We start from the raw sequence: 22,207 nt of genomic DNA, 5'->3' as shown, positions 1-22,207 counted from the left end.
AAATAAGATACTACTTTCACACTCTCAAGGAAGGCTTCAGTAATAATTAAAAACATGCAAAGTAACATGTACAGGCGAAGGTGTGGGGAAATTTGCAGTTCTTGTGCATTGCAAGTGAAATGTAAAATGACCCATCACTGTGGAAAACGTTTTGATAATTTTTCAGAAAGTTACAATAAAATTATAGTAAGACCCAATTATATTCCTAGATCTATATCCCACTCAGCCCCAAACAAAACCAGGGATTCAAGCAAACATCTGCATTTGAATGCCTGGAGCATCATCATTTACAATCATCAGAGGGTAGAAAAAGTTCAAACATCATCAGTGGGGGACACTCACATTTAAATTTGTGATTTCTAGATATAAAGGACTATTATCCTTCAGTAGTAAAAAGGAACAGAGTGGTGAGCAATGCTATAAACTGAATGGTACTCAAAAATGTTATTATAAGTAAGGAATCCAGAGTTCCATATTGTATGGTTTCATTCATGTGGATTATCCAGAAAAGGTAAATCCACAGAAACAATACGCGGTCTGGTAGTTGCCAGCATTGGAGAGAGAAGAATCAGGAAACATTGCTGTTTCCAGCAGCCAGAGGCTGTGTTTCTGGAGTTGTTAGGCTGCTGGGCTCTGGCAGTTATGAAGAAGTATTTATCTCCAATAAGCCAAGTAAAGACAGGAGACAGGAATAATCGTGCACAGCAGAGAACGCAGGTTTACTCAGTTTGTCAACGTTGGAAGAGAAACAAAGAGGACCTTTGAAGCTCTAAGCCTATCTTGAAATGAGGTGTAGATTTCAATAGAAGGCGGGAGGCATGCATCATCATAACTAAGCAGGGTGTGGTCCCGGCGTCCTTGTCTCAGCTCCAGTCTTTCCTGCAAGGTGGTCTAACAAGTTATTAGACCTGGGAAATCTCTTCTTGGGAAATAAACCCATCCTCTGGCACACACTGAGCTTCAGCCTTTTTATTTTTGTATTTTTTCTTCTGCACTGTGACTTGACTTCTAGGGAAATTCCAATTCCTTGGGGAATAAATAACCTCACAGATAAAGGGAGAGGCACAAATTTGGAATATCTTCACTCCCACAAGGATGGTTACAGCAATATTATGAAGTATTAAATGATGACTACCTCACTGTAACCGGAAGGAAACTTAATTTTATGTTATGCGACTGTTACTCAATAGAAAGTGTCAAGATACATTATTACAAACAAAAAGTTGAGCTTCTAGACTCTTGTCAACTCCACTGTTCTCACCCTCTCAAGCTTAAGTCATGTGCTTTGACTTAACTTCTTCCATATTGCTATGCTTTGAGCGTCCAACCAACAGCTGTCTGATCAGACATAAGGCCCACTCGAAATGAGAAAATTCACACCTGGTACTAGAAACCTAGCCAGCTTCCAGTGCTAATGAGGTCATGGACATTAGAAAAGATTCTATTACAGCCTCTTTGCTAGACCCGTGCAATTCTTTATTATATTTTAGATAGTAGCTTTATATCCACAGATAAATGTAGCTACTACCCTGTATCTAAGAAGCCTCTTTCTACAGCAAATAGAGACCATCTCACACACACACACACACACACACACACACACACTACATCCTGGGGAGCCCAGCCCTGATGATACATCTGTCTCACATCTGCATCTATGGTTCCAAGAACATCTCAGAAGAAGGAGTAGACTGATTGTAAGAGACAGAACACCACCAGGAAGTCTAGGGTGAAACACTCCCTCCTAGAAATGACTGCATGATCAACAGTGGTAACAACGGATATATTAACATGGGAGGGGGAACTTTCATGGGATTCTCCCCCTAGACCAAGAATTATAGGCAACTGATGATTGCTAGGAGAAGGAGAATTAGCCTTTTCCAGGGAACTAGCCTCCCCTAGGAATGAGCACTCTTTTTGGTGGTCAGCCCCGAAACAGTACACACAAACAACAAAAATGTACTCAACACATTGTATTTGTGTGTTTACATATATACACACACATGTATGTATGCGCGTATGTGTGTCTGTAACATAGTAATTAAAGAAAAAGAGGCTATCAACTTGAGAGTGGAGGCATGAGAGGGGTTAAACAAAGGGAACCTGGGAGGGCTTGGAGGGAAGGAAAAGGGACAGGGGCGGGTGGTGATGCAATTCTAGTTCAATTAAAAACATATTATAGGTAGAGAGATAAGTGATAGATAGATAGATAGATAGAGAGAGATAGATAGATAGATAGATAGATAGATAGATAAAAAGAGGTAAGGCCTAGCGAAAGATAGTCATTGCCACGGCTGCGCTTGGACAGGATCAATTACTAACCCTGGTTAATTTTGTCAGTTTGCCTAGATTTAGAACCAACATGGAAACACAGCATTGAGTATGTTGATGAGGGTGTTTTCATAAAGGTTTAACTGAGGAGGGGAAACCCACCATAAATCTGGGCAGTAACATCAACGAGGCTGTAGTTCAGACTGAATAAAAAGGACAATGTCTGCTGACCACAGTCCTGCCTCCATGCCTTCTCCACCATGGTGGACTGTGTCTCAAACAGTGAGACAAAACAAATTCTTCCTTGCGCTGCCTTTTTCAAGTATTTTGTCACAGCATCTTGAAAGCAAATGATTCGCATGCTCTCTCTGTGTCTTCCTGATCCACAGCTTTTCTCACCCGTGATCATAGCAGACTGTAACAAGCTGCTTTTCTGATGTGGGTTGTGACTGAAACAAGAGTGTGACTAAGTCTGACTTTAGCTCAGGGAAATCAGGATTAACAACACAGAGTGAGTATAAACACTATACAACTGATTGGCAAGTGAATGAGCCAGCTCCCTGTCTAACCTTATTTCTGGAAACTACCCGGTTGTCCCATGTTGCTTCAATGAAGGCGAAGCTCTGTAAGCTAGCACATGTTATCAGCAAGTGTGGAATGACTCAGGTGCTTGAGTAACATCAGTTAGAAATAATGTGTGTGTGTGGCGGGAGAGAAAGAAAACCCCAAGGTGAAGCCAGAGAGATCACTGGGACCATGGAGATAAATAAAGCCAATCCTGTCAATATTTCAGAGAAGCTGGCTGAGTGGGGATGGATGACTGTTCCAAGCTTTAGAGCAGAGCAGGTCCAGAGCTTCTGGTTTCCAGGCCAGCCCTCATGCCATGAAACTAGATGTGATTAAAGAGGCCATCTGGGGACTCCATCCTGGGATTAGTCACCAGCACCCTCCGCTTTCCCCGTAGTTCCTCTAAGCAGCCCCAATACTGCTAGAGGAAATAATATAAGGCTGATTCCCAGAATGGGATTCCATTTAACAATACTAAAAACAATGTGATTCCAAGAACTTTCATCATTGAAAGGAAACAGTCACCCTTCTTAATTACTTAGATTAAAAAAAAAGTTCCTGGAGACTGGTACAGATTCTTTTCTGTTTGTATGTACATGTATGTGCCCTTATGGTTTTTCTCTATATACCATGATTTAACCTTTAGTAGAATGTATTGGAGGAGAGCAACGTGGCTCCGTGTGTAAAGGTACCTGCTGCCAAGCTTGACAATGTGAGTCCCATCCCTGAAACCCACATGGTGGAAAAAGAGAATCAACTCCCACAGTCTGCCTTCTGACCTTCACACATGTACTGTGAACACGTGTATGCACATAAACCTACACACATACTAAATGAATTGCACAATATAATTTCAAAATTACCGCATATTTACAACTGTTTCTACACATACCCAAAAGACAGAAATGTACATCAAAATGCTAACCTCAGTTGGCTGATATTAATATGCCCAGGGCTATTTGAAGGGCCTTACATATGCCCTATGCTTGGAAAAAGTTAGGCCAGGTTATCTGAAATACAGAGTCTGACCTGAACCCGGTTAGCTGAGTAAGTGGTGAGCCAGCAGGCTCGAATGGAGGTTTAGTAGGCAGCAGAAATTGGAAATAGTCCCCCGCAGTTCAGGTGAAAACAGACCTACCAACAAAGCCCTGTTTCATAAAGAAAGCTGGAAGAAGAAATGGAAAACTGGTTGCCAGGAAATTAGGGAAACGTGTTTGATCTAAACAATAGAAACCAAGCCGACTCAGAGGCTGATCTGAGAAGCAGAAAGTTTCACCTGCAGAAGATACACCTCGGACAGTCAGTTCACATCGTGCCGCTCTGCTAGGGGAGCAAGCTGTGGCAAAAGCTGTGAATGCTTGGGATGGCCCCAGGATGAAGTCTCCCTCTATGAGGCTGTCTCAGAATCAGGGGCTCTGATCTGGCCCACAAGAGTCTCCATGCTCAACCTCCCTAGTCAGGACACTCAGTCTAAGTACACTCCAGCAGGTGAGGCAGACGGAGGGAGCTATACGCACCACCCGTGAGAAAGCCCAGCCACCTCACAGCCCCAGCTTAGGGAAGAGCTTAATTAACTGATTCTTAAGAAGCCATTAAAAAAATGGTGTATTCCCACTTGCCAAAACCAAACCTAGATCTAAAAAAAGATGGAACTTGAGCTATTCACAGAACAAAATCTCCTTTCCCCACATATCTTTCCTTGCAGTTTTAAGAGATAAATGAGGAATTCTATGCATATTCATTGCAAATACCATTTTCACAAATCCATGCATGAAACTTGAGTGGGTCATTCTGAAAGGCAGAGATATCTGTAAGCTTTGATAAAAAGCAAATACAGCAAAGAATAAATACAGGAAGAAAAAAACTGTAAAGTTTTGTAAAATACAGACTAATGCAGGAAAACTTCATAAGCCAATAGAAACTCTTTAAAATCTAAGAATCTGTTTAAATAAGTTCAAAGTAATAAAGTATCCATACACATTTGATAAAGCTTCCACATAAGTGTGCATTTACCAAGTAGATTTATTCCAAGCTGCCAAAATTGTCTGCTGGGAGAGCTAAGAGACAAACATTACTTGTCTGGAAACAGATTTCCGTATTTAAGATAGTGTCTTGCACATACTCGAAAGAGTTTCTCCTGCCTTGCACACTTCGGTTGCTTTCAGTCATATTTTATAATCCTAACAGCTCACAGGAAGTGTGGCTAAGGGGCATTGGAACTTGTTCTAACTCAGCAGCCAGAACGAGTCTGGGCTGTTCCATCTTGTCCAGCAGGGTTTGGAAGGAAATAGCTTGGCAACGGTCTAGATAAAACAGAGCAATCATGAAGTTCTGTGGTCTCAGGTCCAGTCACAATCACACCAAGGAGCAGGAAGGCAGGCCTAAGGAGTGGGCTAATTACACGTGCCACCAGTATGAGGGAGGCCACGCCCAGGGAAATTGTGGCTTCCAGAGATTTACCACATCTATTTACCACATTTATTCACATCTCATGTGAACCAGCTCTGAGAGAAGGGAAATTGCTTCACTTTCTCCAAAGCACCAGTTGGGTCATCTTTGTATGTTCTTTTCTCCCATTTCCACTTCTTACCTTCACTTTGGGATGCCCTCAGGGACAGTACTGCCAAGAGAAAGGTTTGATGAAGGACCACAGAGAGAGCCATTGGTCTGACTATCTGAAAAAAAAAAAAATGAATCACAAGAAAGAGATTTTTATTTAGTTTTAACTCCAGGTAGGTTTCTTGGGACAGCTGTGGTCAGTGGTGAAATTAAAGTCTCCCATTCTTCTCCTCCCCTTGTAGCCACATCTTGTGTCATCTGCCTTTGGAGGTAGAATTTGCATTTTCCCACCCCTCGAAATGTTCCTCAGGTCATAAATGAGGTCCAGCTGACTGCACAAGTCAGAAACCTAGGCTTCAAGGGACCTTGTGTCAGCCATGAAGGCTTCCTGCTCTGGATCACTGACACTTGGGGGCAAGAGCCCAGGGATTATCCAGTTCATTTGATTCATCCAAGCAAAGCTGGTAAGGCAAAAATCAAAGTTAAAAAATGAAAACTGAAACTAAACAAAAGCTGATTAGAAAAAGGACAAAAACAGTTTCAAAAGGGCTCAGTTTAAATCAATCACTTGACATGCTGGAGAGATGTTTCAGAGAATGGGAGTCATCGATGCCCTTGCAGAGGACCTGGGTTCCATTTCCAGCATCCACTCAGCTCCTGAAAACCATCGGTAACTCTAGCTCTGACCATCTGACACACTGCTCTGATGTCTGCAGACACCAGGCACAAATCTGGTACACATACATACATGCAGGCAAAAAACTACACCAACAGTAAAATAAATAATTTAAAACTTTTAAATAAATGAATTAAAAAATAATCACCCAAGCCATCTCCACTCTGCCTTTTCCTTTGTGCTGACACTCAACCTGGGAAAAGTTGGCATATTCCAGGAAACAGTTATGTTCATTGTTTAATATAATTTTTTTTTGTTTGATTTTTTTCCCCTGAAGAGAACTGCAAATAGCAAGCCAAAAGAGTTCCACTGATTCATAAGGTACTTTGCTCAGAGAACAATCAAAGGGCAGAGAGAATAAGACTGGATGATCTCAAAAAGACCAGTTCATTCTTATTTAAATAGCAAGCCCATTAGTCAGGGGAAACAGTGTCCATCTTCACTTTTCTCTGTAGGCCTGACCAGAGATTCAGAGAAAGCTGATTTTTGCCTTTACCCCGCTGCCCAGATTTCATCCAGAGCTAGAAATTTTGTGAGCCTGTTTATGAGTTCGCACTGTCACACTCTCTGTTTATTTTCAAATCATTATTTTACAGGTAAATTGGAACCATACCAAGACAAGAACTGGGTAAAGCAAATGACTCTATCGTGGTCAACAGTGCCTGTGCTGAAGCAGCGGACAGCCTTTCTCCACACTTCTTGGCAGCACTGTTTTCTACTCTTGGCAAACACATCATTCCATTCATAACTGATCCTGCTACAACTGCCCGGTCTGACTGAATGCCAGAACCAGAGGGAGGGCTGAGTCAAGGAGAAACTGTGTGCACAGAACAAAGGAGGAGGCCTCATGGGAAGGGGCTGGTAGTCTATTGAGACTGACGTCACTCCTGGGTCCACTGTCTCCTCACACTCCCTCTCGGAACACAAAGGGGCCACCGTGGAAAGGAAATCTCACATCACAGATTTGAAAACAGAAAGCTCTGGAGCTGGTATGCACATCAAATTGATTGTTTATGACAGGGCTATTTAACATGTTTCTAAACACGTGAGTTAAAGCCATAAGCACGGAAATACTCTGCAGAGAAACTCAGAAGTAATGGTAAGTAGAAATCAGAGATTAAAGGTCGCCAAGGAACTAGAAAACACAAGTATTCAAAAAAGACCACCACGTAGGTCTCATAGGAACACTTTAGGAACTCTAAAGACAGAAGTGTCCACAGCCTCTGCCCTGTGCTCTCTCATAGCTGCTGGACTGAGAAACCTGGGGAAGAACAACAGCAGTGTTTCTGATTTCTTGCCATCTACCTGAGGCTCGCCACTTTTTTTATTCACTTTACTTCCCATCGTAGCCCCCCCCTCTCCTTCAGGTCCCACCCTCCCTCTTTCTCCTATTCCCTTCCCCTGCTCCTCAGAAAATGGGAGCCCATCTGCCTCAACTCACCCCAGCACATTAAGTTGTATCAGGACTGGGCAAAATCTCCTCCCCAGTAGTCTGGCATGGCGGTGCCCCCAGGGGGAAGTGATCTAAAAGCAGGCAAGAGTCCATGTCAGACATAGCCTCTGCTCCCCTTACTAGGAAACCCACATGAAGCCAGAGCTGCCCATCTGCTACATATGTGTAGGGGGCCTACGTCCAGTCCACGCATAGTCCTTGGTTGATGCTTCAGTCTTTGTAAGCCTCTCCCTGCCCCTGGGTCTAGGTTAGTTGGCTCTGTTGGTCTTCTTATGGAGCTTCTGTTTCTTCTGAGTCCTTCTAACCTTCCTCCCCCACTCTTCCACAAGACTCCCTGAGCTCTGTCCAGTGTTTGCCTATGTGTCTCAGCATCTGTTTCCATCCACTGATGGGTGGAGACTCTCAGAGGACAGCTATGCTAGACTCCTTTCTGCAAGCATAGCAGAGTATTTTTCATAGTGTCAGGGGATGGCTCTCTCCCATGGGGTGGGTCTCAGGTTGGGTCAGGCATTGGTTGGATATTCCCTCAATTTCTGCTTTATTTTTGTTCCTGCACATCTTGTAGGCAGGGTAAATTTTGGGCCAAAGTTTTTGTTGGTGCTTCCCTTCCTCTGCTATAAGTCCTGACTAGTTAAGGGGTGGCCTCTTCAGTCTCTATGACCTCTGCAGCAAGGAGTCTTGGCTGAGTCACCCACATATTCTCTCAGGAGCCTACCCTGTTATAAGTCTCCATCTTGTCACAGAGATGAGTGACACCACTTTATGCGCACCAGACAGGTATCAATTGTGACCCAGCAGTCACTGTCCTCACCTGAGTTCAGTGGCTACAGTAATACCCCTTTCTACTGTTTTACTGTCCTCACATTTGGTTCTCATCAACCAGCCACAGTCTGACGATACAATTGGGGAAATTAACATTTCTTTAACATTTATTTATTGTGTGCATGTGTGTGTGTGTGTGTGTGTGTGTGTGTGTGTGTGTGTGTGTGCATGCGTGCATGCGCGCGCGCATGCCTGTGCATATGCATTCTCATGCTATGATGTACAAGTGGAGGTCAGACAAGCAGCCTGTACCATGTGGACTCAAGATCAACTTCAGGCTGCTGGGCTTGACCCCTGAGCTAATAAGTTTTAAATGGCTGCTCCTTTGGTCTGTTACTACACTTGTTTTGTACTATTGCTGCTCTCTTACTGTACAATCATGTAGAGTATAGGAGAAAACGTACAGAGTGTGGCTCTACCACTGCTTTGGGTTAGCCACTGGGAATCTTAGAATGTGTTCTCTGCATTGTTTGCAGTGATGTAGCTGGACCACCACCATCCACCCAAGGATCATGGGCAGCAGGACTATGAATCCCTCACTGCCGCCTGGAATCCTCCTGGCAAAAATCTATAAAGCTTTTGAAAATGGATAGACCGGAGATTGGTAGCTGCAACACCTCAGTGACTCCATGGAGCGTTTCTTCAGAAACCACATCGGGATAGCTGTCCAGCAGCTAGAGGCTGACAGCCTGTGGACAAATAGACACCACTTACTAGCAAATCCTGGGGACAACCTTATCAATGTAAGACAGCCTCTGAGGCTGTCACCCTGCTTCTTGATGGGACTGTGAGAAGGCAGAGAGCCCAGAGGATTCAAACACCAGTCAGAGGAAGATGTGGCTGAGGGGAGGGGGTGGGCAGCGAAGGAAGCCCAGGCATGAGATTGAGGGTTTGTGGAGAGCAGATGAGAAAGAGCAGGCATAAGATTTGGGTAATTCGGGCTGCCACAGTGAAGCACTGGAAAGCACAGAGATATCCTGGGTTGATGTCCACAGAACAGAGAGCAGAGACACGCAGGAAAAAAATGGAGAGCAAGAGTGGAAGGAGAGATGGTGCTGTGGTCAACAGTCCAGGTGAACGTAGAGGACAGGGTTTGGACTGTGGAGTGGTGAGGCATGCTGCGGTTAGAAGTTTTTAAAGGGAGAGCTGACAAGCTATGAGGTGGTGGCCAAATAAAACATCAGGGCTTTTGGCTCAGGGCCTATGGATAACAGAGTCACCGTTAAGCAAGGCAGAAGACTGAGATGGGTGGATTGGGAGTCTATCAAAAGCTCAGCTCCAGTAAAATGTTAGGCACTTATTGGACTAAAACAGAAGATCTTAAGCCACCAGTTAAATATACAGAATTCCTGTCTAGCAGTAGGAGAGTCAGGTAGGTACACATGGGACAACATGGTAGCCAAGGCAGAAATTTTCCACTACTCAGCGTACATCATGTTCAGGAACCCAGTCTCAAATTCACCCAGCAGGCTCAGAGCTCAACGGCAAAAGCAGGGGGATGTGTCTTTCTGCACCACTGAGTCCTTTCCCCAAACCTGTTCCTTCTTGCCTCTTATATTATTGAATGGACTTGTGCCACTAGAGAAAAAAGATCTGAGGCACTATGCACCAGAGTCCCAGGACATGGCTGCCATCCAGGAAACACCAGGGAAGATAAGAAAAATGGATATTACTTTTCTCCCACTCTTTCTTTGCTTTCAACTTATTTTAATGAAAACACCAATTAATTCCTTTTCAGGTCTTTTTTTTTTTTTCTTTTTCTGTCACCAAACATCATCCAGTTCACTACCTTTGGCATACATGGGGTTGGGGAACCAGAAAGAACTGATACTTGTTTTATAATTTATGCTCCACCCCTCTATTTTCTCCTGCCTCTCCATTTCTTTCCTCATCTCGAGGCTCCATTCTGTGTATTTCTCTGTGAAGATCTTGCTTGCTTCGCTGTGTTCTTTGAATGTCATGCATGCTCTTTATATCTTATCTGCAAAGTTTGGTTATCACTGCAGGTCCTCTGGGTATCCTTCCACCTGAATGCTTCATGAGAGTAAGAAGCACAGCTAGAGAATGTAGTCAGTCTTCCCTTACCAGAATTTCTTGTTTGCTCATGATGAAAATATTTATTCCTGGGAAGCTTCTACCACAGGTAATCCTCATGAGATGCAGCAGTGACAACAGTCATTTGCTTCCCCAAACCTGGGTGTGTTGCCAAATTCCTAAAAACTGGCTGGGTGACAGGGGGCTATCATACGCAAATGCCTTTTTAAAGAAGCAAGTTGTTTGTGATGGGATCATGTCTCTCTGTAAGTTCTTTTCAGAACTGAACAGTCTCCAGGGGAGGTTATATGGTAGACCACATGTCTCAACAGATTTCTAAAAATTGAAATCATAGCAAGAATCATTTCCTCATTTCAATGAGAAAAAACTGGAAATCGGTAAGAGTTCGCACTGCAGTGCAGAGTGGCATGTGTTTGGGAGCAGGTCTTCGTCACCTCCTTTTTCAGGGTACTGCCATTAAGTATTGGGGAGACCCTTCGAAGTGTTCCCATTGTTTCTCTATAAAACTGATGATCCACACTTTGCCTCTGTTTCCCTTCTGCTCAGGCTCCACCACCAGGACAAGTGCCCCCTGAAGGTTCCAGCATCTCTTTCCCATCCCCTCTTTGCATCTCTGCAGTGGATAACATCTGTCCACCAGGTTCATGAAGCAAATCCTGATATAAGGAGTTGAATTAGTTCCTGTGCGACTGACTTTAGTTGAAAACAACATTCAGTTAAACATTTCTGGGATGTGTGACCTATCTTCAATTAAAGTTTAGTCTCTGTGTGGTAGGTGAAGAAAAGAAAAAAAAGAAATGAAAAACCCAAATCCAAGGAATATTCTTGATCAAAAGAGACACAGACATTCAGAATATGCTAACAGTGGTGTGGAAGTGGTTTGTGAAGAGCCGCACTGCTCCTATAAATGATACTGGAACAATGACATTGGGGAAAGGATGTCTAACATGCACTGGACTGTGAGAGGGGACTAAGAGGACAAAGCACAACTCTGGCAGTCAGTTGCTGCATGACCAAGTAGTAGCTATTTAACTTGCCTCTTCTGCAAAAGGGAACAAAAGATCCTATATCAGTATGAAGACAGGAAGATTAATTGGGATGAAGAGAGACCTCACATAGTAAATCCAGTGAGGTATATTATTGCTGTTGCTTTATTCCTTCCAGCAAAACACATTCCAGATAGATAAAAATACAATATGCAAATCCTGACTACATACACATTTTTAAGATTGAATATATGGCAAAGAGTTACTTTTTCCCAATACATAAAAATCAGATTAAAAGGCAAACAGCTCTAGAAAAACATGAGTACGTAATTCAGGAAAAGAAGAAGGTGCACCTACTAAAAAAAGAAAGAGAAATTAAGAAAGATTACTGCGAGTTAATAAAAATCAGCTTAAAAGGGATATGTGGTACACACCTGCTATCCAGCACTTGGGGGGCCGAGGCAGTAGGATCACTGTAAGTTTGAGGCCGGCTTGATCTACATAAGGAGTTCCATGACAGCCATGGCTGTGCAGTGAGAGCTCTTCTCAGAGAAGCTACAACAGACAAGCCAAAGCCGTAATTGTACATGTGAATGTCTGTGCAACGTCAAATTGTTGGAAATAAAGAAAGCTCTCAACACCACCAATACCACTCACCGGTAAGAGTCCATAAAATAAACATCACCAGTCACTAGGAAGCAAAGATGGCAACCCTACAGAAATGTGTTTGACTGTATCTACTAAGTTTTAGTGCGTGTTTTATTTGATTCAGAACTAATTACAGTTCTATTGTTAGGGTTTTCCCCTACAGATAATACAAATATATCAAATGCCCATTCAAAGGAACCAAAATTTTAATTATTATGCATTCCCACAAAGAGAAAGTACACAGTATTTGAGGAGAATAAAGCAGACATATGTGTTGACATGAGGAGTGTTTTTGAAGTACATGGTGGAAAACGGAGTTTCAGAATAGGGTTTTCAGGGGAGCATCTCTGCAGAAAAAGCAGGGCGCCTGTGCCACAGAGCTGCTCCTTCCTAAAGGACCTGGCAAGTGGACACCATGATTGACAGCATCCTCATAGTCCAGTGATGAAGCTAAGCCTCTCCCCTGAGATGGACTCGTCTGATAAGCAACTTCAACAGGTTTCCCCTGTTCTAGCCAAAGCTTTCTGGGAAGTACACTATGATGGGAAGCACTCCTCCACACTTTTCTGTTTGCTGTCTACACAGATGTCAGGGGAGCATTGGACTGACAGCTCCTGTCACCGCCCTCTTCATTCTGCTCTGTCACTCATAAGTGCCTCTGTACACCCTTTTTGTCTTTTGGTTTTCTAACCAAACAATTCAAACGCTCCCCTGGAAGGAAAGACCCATCTACTCACACTTAGCAATGTAGGGCTTGGATGGAAGGAAGAAGGTGGGGAGATGGAGAAAATTACAAACATCTTTTTCTAATTACATTGTCCTGTAACAAAGCATTCTTTAAAGTGTATATATTTCTGTACCTTCATGCTTTCACATGCATGTATTCATACTTGCAAATGCAGTTGGAATTCTATTATTTTTACATTTGCACCATACACTCCAGGAGAACCAACTCGCTAGAATTGTTTTCTGATTCTATTCTAACCCATGGCAACTGAGCAGATCTGAAACAGGTTAACAATCTTTAGGACCTGAGTAAGCCTAGGAGAGTGTCGTTTGTTTGGTTTAGAACCTGTGAGCTCCTGGGCCCTCAGTGCAGATACTAAATACATTCCAATTGCAATAAGTAACCAGCATCCTGACTGGAATAACATATTGCCATCCTTCTGACGAATAAATGATAAATGTATATATGAGGTTAAATTAATCCAAACTAGTTCTTTAGCATGTGTGTGTGTGTGTGTGTGTGTGCGCGTGTTTTCATGACTACATATGTGACTGTTGGAGGCCAGTGGGTGACCTTAGATAATGTTCCTTAGGATGTGTCTACCTTTTTGTTTTGAGACAGGGTCTCTGCTTAGGACCAGATGATTTAGGTGCTAGATGATTTAGGCTAGGATAGCTGGCCAGTGAGTCCCAGGGAGCTGCCTGATTCTACCTCCCCAGTAGTAGAGCTAGAAGCCTTTGCCAAGGAGCCTGGGCTTTTTTGTTTGTTTGTTTGTTTGTTTGATATCATGCAGGGATTGAAGATGAAACTCGGGCACTCACTCTCTCAGCAAGCATGTTCTTCCCTGAGCTATGTCATCAGCACCTACCATGTAATGTTAAAAAAAAAAAAACAGCTTATACATCACTTCAATTACCCATATTACAAACAGGAAGCACAATTACTTGCAATGTAATTTTAGATGGCATTGAAAGACTGTATGCTCGAAAGTATGGCCTGACATAAGCTGATATCTTGTTAGAAATCATGGAGCCATGTGATTACTTGTTAGGAGTGAAAAACCCAGGCCACAATTTAGACTTAGTAGAAAAATATGCAAATTAACCATATCCTCAGGGGACTGAAGAGCATGCGGATATTTGAGGTGCAGCAGTACGTCCCCCACTCATTATCCGTGCTTCCTAGAACACTGTCAATAAACAAAGGTGAGGCTGGTGAAGGCAAGGAAACAACCCAAAGAAGGACATCCAGGGAAATGGGACCGGGTTACACGTAGTGTGTACTGAGGTTAATTTCTGCCTGGTACCATGTTAAGTGTCCTTTTAACCTTATAGCAGAGGCTGAATTTTCCAAAGCCCTGTGAAGGGATCTACTATCCCCAGAGGCACATGAGGATGTGCAGGGTAAAACAGGTCGACGGGAACTTGTTCTGCGACACAGCTAACCTGCTACAAGGTCAGTCCCTGAAACCAGGTGAGTCGCTCACGAAAGGCCAACCCCTTCCGGTATGCCATTGCCCCCTTTGTGCTTGGTGCTCATATAAAATTGGACAGCGAGGGAAGCACCATTGTTGATAGCTACGACTCAGTTACAAATTCTGAGAGAACTTTATTAAGGCAGACAAGTTAGAAACTTTGCAAGAAAATTAAAAATGTGGGAGAAGCATTTTTAAAATTTGGTTTGATAAAAAAAGCATACATACATATTTTAGATCTAAAAACATACAATTAAAGCTCCAGTACTTAACATCATGGCATTGACAAGAAAGAGGTCCAAAGATCAATGGAAAGGACACAGGCCAGAGACAGGCCTGTTATGAAGAGGAGCTGATTTTATGATGAGGACCAAATTTCATCTTCGGTGATGGTACATGCTTGTAATCCCAGCACTCAGGAAGGCAAGAGAGTTGTGGGTTCAAGGCTAGTCTAGGTTACATAGTGAGTCCTGGTTTTATATACCCCTTCTCAAAAAGCATAAACTGAGTTTCAAATTATAAACCATTAAAGAAATGGATGAGATCAATCATTTAAAAATTTAGGAAAAAATTAACTTGCATCCTTACCTTCACTTTGTTTTTTCAGAAATATGTTGTCTGATATTATGCTGTTAAAACCAAAATAGTAACAAGTATTAGCAGAAATAAGACAATTTAAGTTTCAAATCACCAAAAATTTCCAAAATTAGGCAAAGCCCAGAAATGATGAAATCTGCTGATGACAGAACTACTTAACGTTTCTGTGCAACAAAGAATAGTAAGCATGTGAGTAAGGAGACAGGTAGGGCGTTTAGACTGTGGAATGCCTGCCAGTCACAAAAATGCAGAGATGACTAATGGCTGTCACAATTGGTTCTTTTTTTAAAATTTTTTTCTTCACAATTTATTCATTATATATCCTGATTGAAGCCTCCTTCCTCAACTCCCCCAATCTCACCTTCCTCCCACTTCCCTTCTTCCCCTTCCCCTAGTCCACTGAAAGGGGGAGTTCTCTACTATTGCCATCTGCCTATAGCATGGTTAAGTCTCATCAGGACTGCTTGGATCCTCTTCCTCTGTAGTCTGGCAAGGCTGCATCATCAGAGGTGAGTGATCAGAGAGTAGTCAGCTCAGTTCAGGATAGAGGCAGCCCCTGCTCCTCTCACTCAGAGATCCACATGGAGACTGAGCTGCCAATCGGCTACATCTGAGCAGGGGGTCTAGATCCTCTCCATGCATGGTGTTCTGTTGATGCATCAGTCTCTGCAGGACCCCCTGGGCTCAGATCTTTTAGTTTTGTTGGTCTCTGTGTGGGGCTCCTGTCCCCTCCATGTACCTCTAATCCCACCCCTCTCTTGCTCCATAGGACTCCCTGTGCTCTGCCCAAAGTTTGGCCCTGAGTCTCAGCATCTGCTTCCATCCCCTGTTGGTGAATCCTTTCAGAGGACCCTCTATAGTAGACTCCCATCCTGTTTCCTCTCTTCCACCACTTCTGGTGTCTATCCTGTTTGCCATTCTGAATGAGATTTAAGCATCTTCCCTAAGGCTTTCTTTAGTGTTTACTTCTTTAGGTCTGTAGCTGACTGTCCTATATTATATGGCTAATATCCACTTAATAGTGAATGTATAATAAAAACTGCATTGGTACTGGCATAGAAACAGACTGGTGGATCAATGAAATCAAAGAAGATCCAGAAATAAACCCACACACCTATGAACACCTGATTTTTGATGAAGAAGCCAAAACCGTACAATGAAAAAAAGATAGCAACTTCAACATATGGTGCTGGAAGTCCATCGGTAAAAAAATGCAAATAGACCCATATCTATCACCTTTGCACAACCTTAAAGTCCAAGTGGATCAAGACCGCAACATAAAACCAGACACACTAAATTTGTTGGAAGAAAAAGTAGGGAAGACCCAATGGGTTTGTTTTTTTTTTTTAATATTATACTGTGAGACAGTCACAGAGACACAAATAGTGTGTGATTCCATTCACATGAAGAGCCTTCATCAGTCCACTTTAAAAGACAGAGAGTAGCTCGGCTGATGTAGAGAATGGGAGAGGGAAACTGGTAACTACTGTACAGTTCTGCAAAGGGGAGAGAGTGCCAGAGCCATGGGCTGGAGAGCTGTGAGCACTGAGCTTTGTAAGTACAGCAGTTAAGATGGTAACTACTGCGATATGCGTCTCATTCCACGATTTAAAAAAGAGAGAGAGAAAGTCGTAGATGTGATTGACTTATCTGTTGCACACATAGTATCCTGATGCGAGACAGCACAGAGCCTCTACCATGCACAAAACCTGAGCCAGAGACATAGGACCCATGTAGTAGAAGGAGGGCAAAGTCTTCCTTTGACCTTCACCTGCCCACTGTAGCATAAACAACCCCTCACAAGTCAATACATCAATGTAACAAAAAATTACATAAGAGAAAACAACTCCATGTAAGAATGATCCAAGGCATGAACTAGCTATTAGAGAACACAAATGATTCATAAATAACTAGAGATGTTAAATTGCAGTAGTAATTAATGAAATGCAAATTAAAATGCTATACTGTATCTCATCCACTTACAAGCGTGAAAATATATGTATATACATATGTATTTGTATGAGCTGTGGTGAGGAGTGTCAGAATTGCATACATTGACTTGACTGCTTGTCTATGAAACAGAGGTGTGTGATAAGTCCTCTGCTCCCGGGACGGCTCTTCTGGGATTCTACTCCACAGCTACTCACATTTAAGTGCAAGGACCAATACATTATCTTCCCTGAGGCACGGCTGCTAATTCTAAGTAGTTTCTCAATCCACAATAGCCATCAATAAGGGGAAGAGCAAACAGGAAGCCCTCGACAGAAGATCTATCTACAAATACGGAACAAGCTGTCCACCTTGGATTGTAAAGAAGGAAATTCAAATAACAAACATAATTTTAAAGCTTGTTTGCAAGTGAGAGACACGGAAAAAAAGATCTGAGTTAGCAGCAGCAGTTGCCTGTGATGTTATTTAATTTACATTCGACTGAAATCACAAAAAAGGAGGGAAAAGGATAAGAAACAATTAGACTTGAGATGAGGTTTGTTTTTGTTTTTTTTTTTTTACAAATTTAATAATAACTGTAAATTTAGAGATCTGAGAAGTTCAGCAAGCCCTAAATTGAATAGAATAAATCTAAATAAAACTCTTGTCAGCAAATTTAAAAAAGAAAATTTTAGCAACCATAGAAAGTAGACTCCCTACAATGCATTTTAACAAAACATTTAAAGGTCAAAGGTAAAAATTACAATCAGCTGATCACTAGAAACTCTCCAGGCAAGAAAAGAGTGGTGGAAACAGCTTTGAACACTGAAAAGTACTGTGAGGCTAGGGTGTAGGTCATTTGTGAACACTAGTCCTGAGTTAGAGCCCAGCACAAAATAGGGAGGAAGGAAACAGAGAGAGGAGAGAGGAAGTAGGGGTGGGTTAGCAAAATTGTAACTGCTGCTGATCCCAAGTGTTGACAGTCCTGGATAACTAGGCATTCTACCATTGTCTCTCAGACAACTAACTAGTGCAAACAAAGTGTCTGTTCTCTAGTAACACCTAACAAAATGACAGTGGTGTGGTGAGGGGTTGGCAGTTAAGAGCATTTGCTGCTCTTTCAGAAGACCGGATTTCAGCCCAGCAACCACACCTGGCTTACAGTCACCTATAATCCCAGCTCCAGGGGATCCAATTCCCTCTTCTAGCCTCCAAGGGCACCTGAACACACATGCCATAAACACACACACACACACACACACACACACACATGTACACACAGAAAGAGAGAAACACATACAGAGAGAAATGTATAAATAAAATAAAATAAACCTTTAAAGAAACTTGCGTGTATATGCATGTTCTTCAAATCTTTATAAATGAAAGCATCTGATGGTGATATTCATCATATGTTATGATCATCATATATCATGTGGAGTAGCCAGCGGCTAAGTGGTAAACTCTTGATAGTTAATCAGCACTGCCAACCTGACTGAACTCAGAACCACTTAGAAGATGCTTCTCTGGGCGTGTCTGGTACAGGAGGAAGCACCTGATGAGGGATGACTCATCCTTCATGTGGGTAATACTGTCCCAAGGGCTGGTATCCCATACGGAATGAAAACGGCGGTGGGCTGGGGAGAGTTAGTGGAGCACCAGCACCATCTCTCTCTCTCCTCTCCCTCCTAATTGGCAACACAACGTGCATGGCTGCCTCACGGTGAGCTACACCTTCTCAAAGCACGAGCCAAAAGCAACCTTTCTTCCCTTAAGTTGCTTCTTGTTCAGTGTTTGTCACCAGGAAGAGAAAAATAATGCACCACACTGCATGTTCACGCTTGACTGGTCGCAGCTGATGCCGTAAGACTGTGTTTCCTTGCATCCGCTTCCCCGTTAGAAGAACAGCAGTCGGTTGTTGGTCCTGTCACTTCAAAGTGACACAAGTCAAATGGAGTGTGAAGTAACTAAAACCTGGGGAAGCGGGAGGATACAATGTGGACTGAGGAAGACCGTGGGAAGCCAGGATCAGCCATGGGGAAATAAACCCTCAGCTGGGGAAAAGGGAGGTTGCTTCAGGGAGGGCTTTCCCTAGAAAGAGACTGATAGGCTGTGCATTCTATTTCGCACTTCACACGGTGTGCTGTTTGTTTTGCTCCCCCTCACACACACCTCCCCCCCTTGCAATTCATGTCCTCTCTAAGAAAGGTTTCCTGTCCGGCAGGAGAATGCACAGTGTGATTTCCTTTCAGAGTCAGCAAACAAACACTCAGCCCGGCTCGCACAGGGAAAGCACAAACCTTCCTCTTGTCGAAGGCCGTATGGACAGCCACTCTTTCAGAACCACAGCACTATTTGTAGTGGTCATTTTTAGACTCTATTTTATTTGGGGTTCCTTAAAGCCTTTCCCTCCCAGTCCCCTACCCTACCTAAGTAGGAGGGAGAAGGTTAATGGGGAGAGGAGGCGCAGACCCATTTACTCCTCCCGGCTGTTGAGGGTCAATGGGTCCTTTTAGGGCTATATCAGTCTCTGTCAAGAGCAACTCAGCCAGCGGTCTCCTCCAAATACATGTATACATAATGTAACCGATTTTACAGAGAAACCAAAACTTCCATTACAACTGTTTCTGGCTGGGTTCTTTTCTCAGGCCAAAGGGGTCTGAAACATCAACACCCATGGACTTTCTGTCCACTGGGGATGGGGTTGGGGAAGGTGACAGTGGGGTAGGTGTAGGGAGTGGAGGGATGGGCAGACTCTGAGAGAAGGAAAACTGTCCACGGTGAGTGTTCTTCATGTGGCTCAGTGTCATTCTGGATGCTCAGCACCAGCCCCGTTCTCTCACAGCCGCCTTTTGAGGAAAGAACTTAGACAAGAGACAGATCCGCCATCAAGGCGCAGCCCCAAAGAGGCCGGTGGTGGCGTAGATCTAGCTGCGCAGCTGAGCTCTCCATCTCGGGAGTATGGCTCACCATGCTTATGCAGCCCCAGGAGAAGCTGGAGGTAGGTGTGGTTGGATGTAGGGTGTGGTTGGAAGATGCCGAGGATGATTCTCACACGCAGGTCAGCTGGGAAACCCCTGTGACTCACCCCAGGCAAAAGAGAGCAGTAGAGAGACAGGGTAGGATCATCTACCCCAGCCCAACTCCAAAACAACCCTAGCATTGGCAATATAGTGGAGAGGCTGTGAGACTCAGAGGTGAAATCCTAACTCTGTCGCCTAGCTGCTTGACCATCATCCAGTCACTTTACCTCTCCCGACATCTGTTTTCCTCATTGATAAAAATGAAGCACACAGTTCCTGGTCAGAAGTAATAGGAACCATTATTATTATGTAAACAAGAAAACTGAAAGTAAGACAGAAAAAGTAACCTGACCCGGGTTCCAAGTCTGTTGGCATCAGGGTTAGGACCAATGGCTGGCCTTGCTGCTCCCCCTCCCTCCCCCGCCCCCAGGAGTGGTGCCTTTGGCCTGCACCTCATTTCCACCTTTCAATTCTATTTTTCTCCGCCTACATTGCGACCAGGTGTCCGGAGCTGGAAACAGCTTGATCTCAAAGCGCTTTCACAAAATGTTGCAGGCAGCTTGTGGCATCTAGCCTGTGTCTGAAAGCTATCTTTACGCCTCTGCCCACTCACCAGCCAGGCAGGGCAGGTGGAAGCTCCTATGGGCAAGCGGGTGGACAAGGGGCCGCACAAGAACTGTGAAAGGAGGTCTATGTATTCACGCTCTGATTTCTCCACCGCGCGGCTAGCTCTCTACTCTCGGATGCACCCATCCTTATAGCGGGGAGTCCAAGCGACTTGAGAAGAAGTACCTGCTCTCTCTACCTGTGCAGAAGCCCGCGCATGTCTCAGGCTAGTGCTCTCCTCTGAGTGGAGGGGGAAGCACCTCCTCCCAAAGAAATGGCAGGGCTGGGTGGGAGTTAAGGATTGGAAAGCAAGAGGATAGGGGCAGCCATCAACTCCCACGGAGTACTGGGAGAGGAAAAACCAAAGTGGTCCAAAGGGAATCCCAACTCAGCAAACATCTCTCCAACCACTGGAGAGAGGTCAGAGGATGGTGAGCCGCAAAGCAGGCCTGGGCTTGCTGGTGCCCCAGCGACGTGCGCTCGGAGAGCATCTGGTCTTTCAGAGTTACCCACCGGACAGGCGGTACTTCTTTGAGAGTTAAAACCAAAGCAGGACAGAGCAGGAGCCGCGCGGAGCTGCAGCCAGGAGGAAGCAGAAGGCGGCGAGGCTCGGGCAGCGCGGGCGCGCGGGTGGTCCCGTACTCACCCGCCTGGCGACCTGCTCCGGAGCTCGGCCTGTCTTCGGCCTCGCAGGGCCGCGGGTGAGGACGTCTGTCCCGGCGTGTGGAGGCGGCTCCGCGCCCCGGCTATGAATCAGCTGCGGGGCAAATGTCCAGGGGCGGGAGTTACGGGAAGGCGCCAAGGGAGGGCCGAGGGGCCAGCGCTGTTGCAATTTCCCGTCTCGCTGAGCACTTTTGGCACTCCTGGGACCCGCAGGAATTCGCGTCCTGGTCCCAGGGGTATCAAGGGGGAACAACTAGCGCGGTTCCTGGGACGCGGCGGGTGGGACTGGTGGGAAGGGAAGTGGGAGAGGCCTGGCAGGGAAAACTGCGCCCAGGGCATGCCGCTGTTCCTGGAGGGACAGGGGAGGAGCAGAGACCCGGGGCCCGGTCCGGTGCCCGGTGCACGCAGCAACTTGTGATGCCGGGAGAGCCAACCCCGCGCTCTGTTGGAAAGCTGCTTGAAATGACAAACTCTTGGGTCAAATTTGTGATCGTGTTAACTTTCGGCTTTCAGAGTAAGGCAAACGTTTTAGAACAGAAGTCTACGGACCGGGTCCCCCCCCACCCCCCGTGAGACCTGGAAATGCCCTGTCTGACCACGCCCCCAGCCCCCAGCCACACACCTGAGTCCTTTGTCCACCAAGAGCCAATTTGCTTTCTCTCCTTAAAATGGCATCCGATCTTTACGACTTTTGAAAGATAGTTTTGGCCTCTCCTTGTGGCTGCATGGTGAAATGTCCACAGCCACTGAGAACTGGCATGAAGCTTCCGCGGCCGGGCCTGGAAGCCAGGTGAACCGCCCACCTGCACACCACCCTTTGCGCCAGGCCAGCTAACACTAGCTCAGTTCGTATTTGGAAACCACCTAAAAGTCACGAACGGAAGGGAGCCGAGGGGAATCATGATAGATCAGGACTTGAGGATCCACAGATCTGTCTCAGAATCAGTAACTGGGACATCAGTAATGGGACATCTCAAAAACAATGTCAGAAATATTAGTTATTACGGAGCCTCATGTTCATGCCTGTGCATGCTTTTTCTTCCTCCCTAATGACATTTCAGGGAAAGATTTTTTTTTTTTTAAAGACACTAATCCTCTCAATATTTAATACCCAATGGTGCCCCAATGGTGCACGGTAAGTATTTGAAGAGAAT

The 22,207-nt window shown here is 44.6% G+C and overlaps 1 protein-coding gene across 7 annotated transcripts in view; it reads right to left on the bottom strand.

The window, feature by feature from the left end:
- The window catches only part of Osmr (oncostatin M receptor), a 73,432-nt gene extending 52,099 nt beyond the window's left edge, over nucleotides 1-21,333 (bottom strand). Inside the window, exons 1-4 of one of the 7 annotated variants that reach the window (XM_060380507.1) lie at nucleotides 21,037-21,326; nucleotides 14,827-14,867; nucleotides 11,824-11,944; nucleotides 5,429-5,513 (exon numbers count right to left, since the gene is read on the bottom strand). In XM_060380507.1, coding sequence (XP_060236490.1) covers nucleotides 5,429-5,501 — 73 coding nt within the window. In that variant the 5' untranslated portion in view covers nucleotides 5,502-5,513; nucleotides 11,824-11,944; nucleotides 14,827-14,867; nucleotides 21,037-21,326. Of the gene's footprint in view, nucleotides 1-5,428; nucleotides 5,514-7,514; nucleotides 7,535-11,823; nucleotides 11,945-14,826; nucleotides 14,868-20,903; nucleotides 20,925-21,036 lie in introns of those variants that run through there. The other 6 variants (XM_060380511.1, XM_060380505.1, XM_060380506.1 and 3 more) reach the window with 6 other exon arrangements.
- Nucleotides 21,334-22,207: the final 874 nt, after the last annotated feature.

Source organism: Meriones unguiculatus, chromosome 3 (assembly GCF_030254825.1).
Source record: "Meriones unguiculatus strain TT.TT164.6M chromosome 3, Bangor_MerUng_6.1, whole genome shotgun sequence".
Lineage (NCBI taxonomy): Eukaryota > Metazoa > Chordata > Mammalia > Rodentia > Muridae > Meriones > Meriones unguiculatus.
Note: the sequence above shows the minus strand (reverse complement) of the source record. Positions and strands in the feature narration are given on the sequence as shown.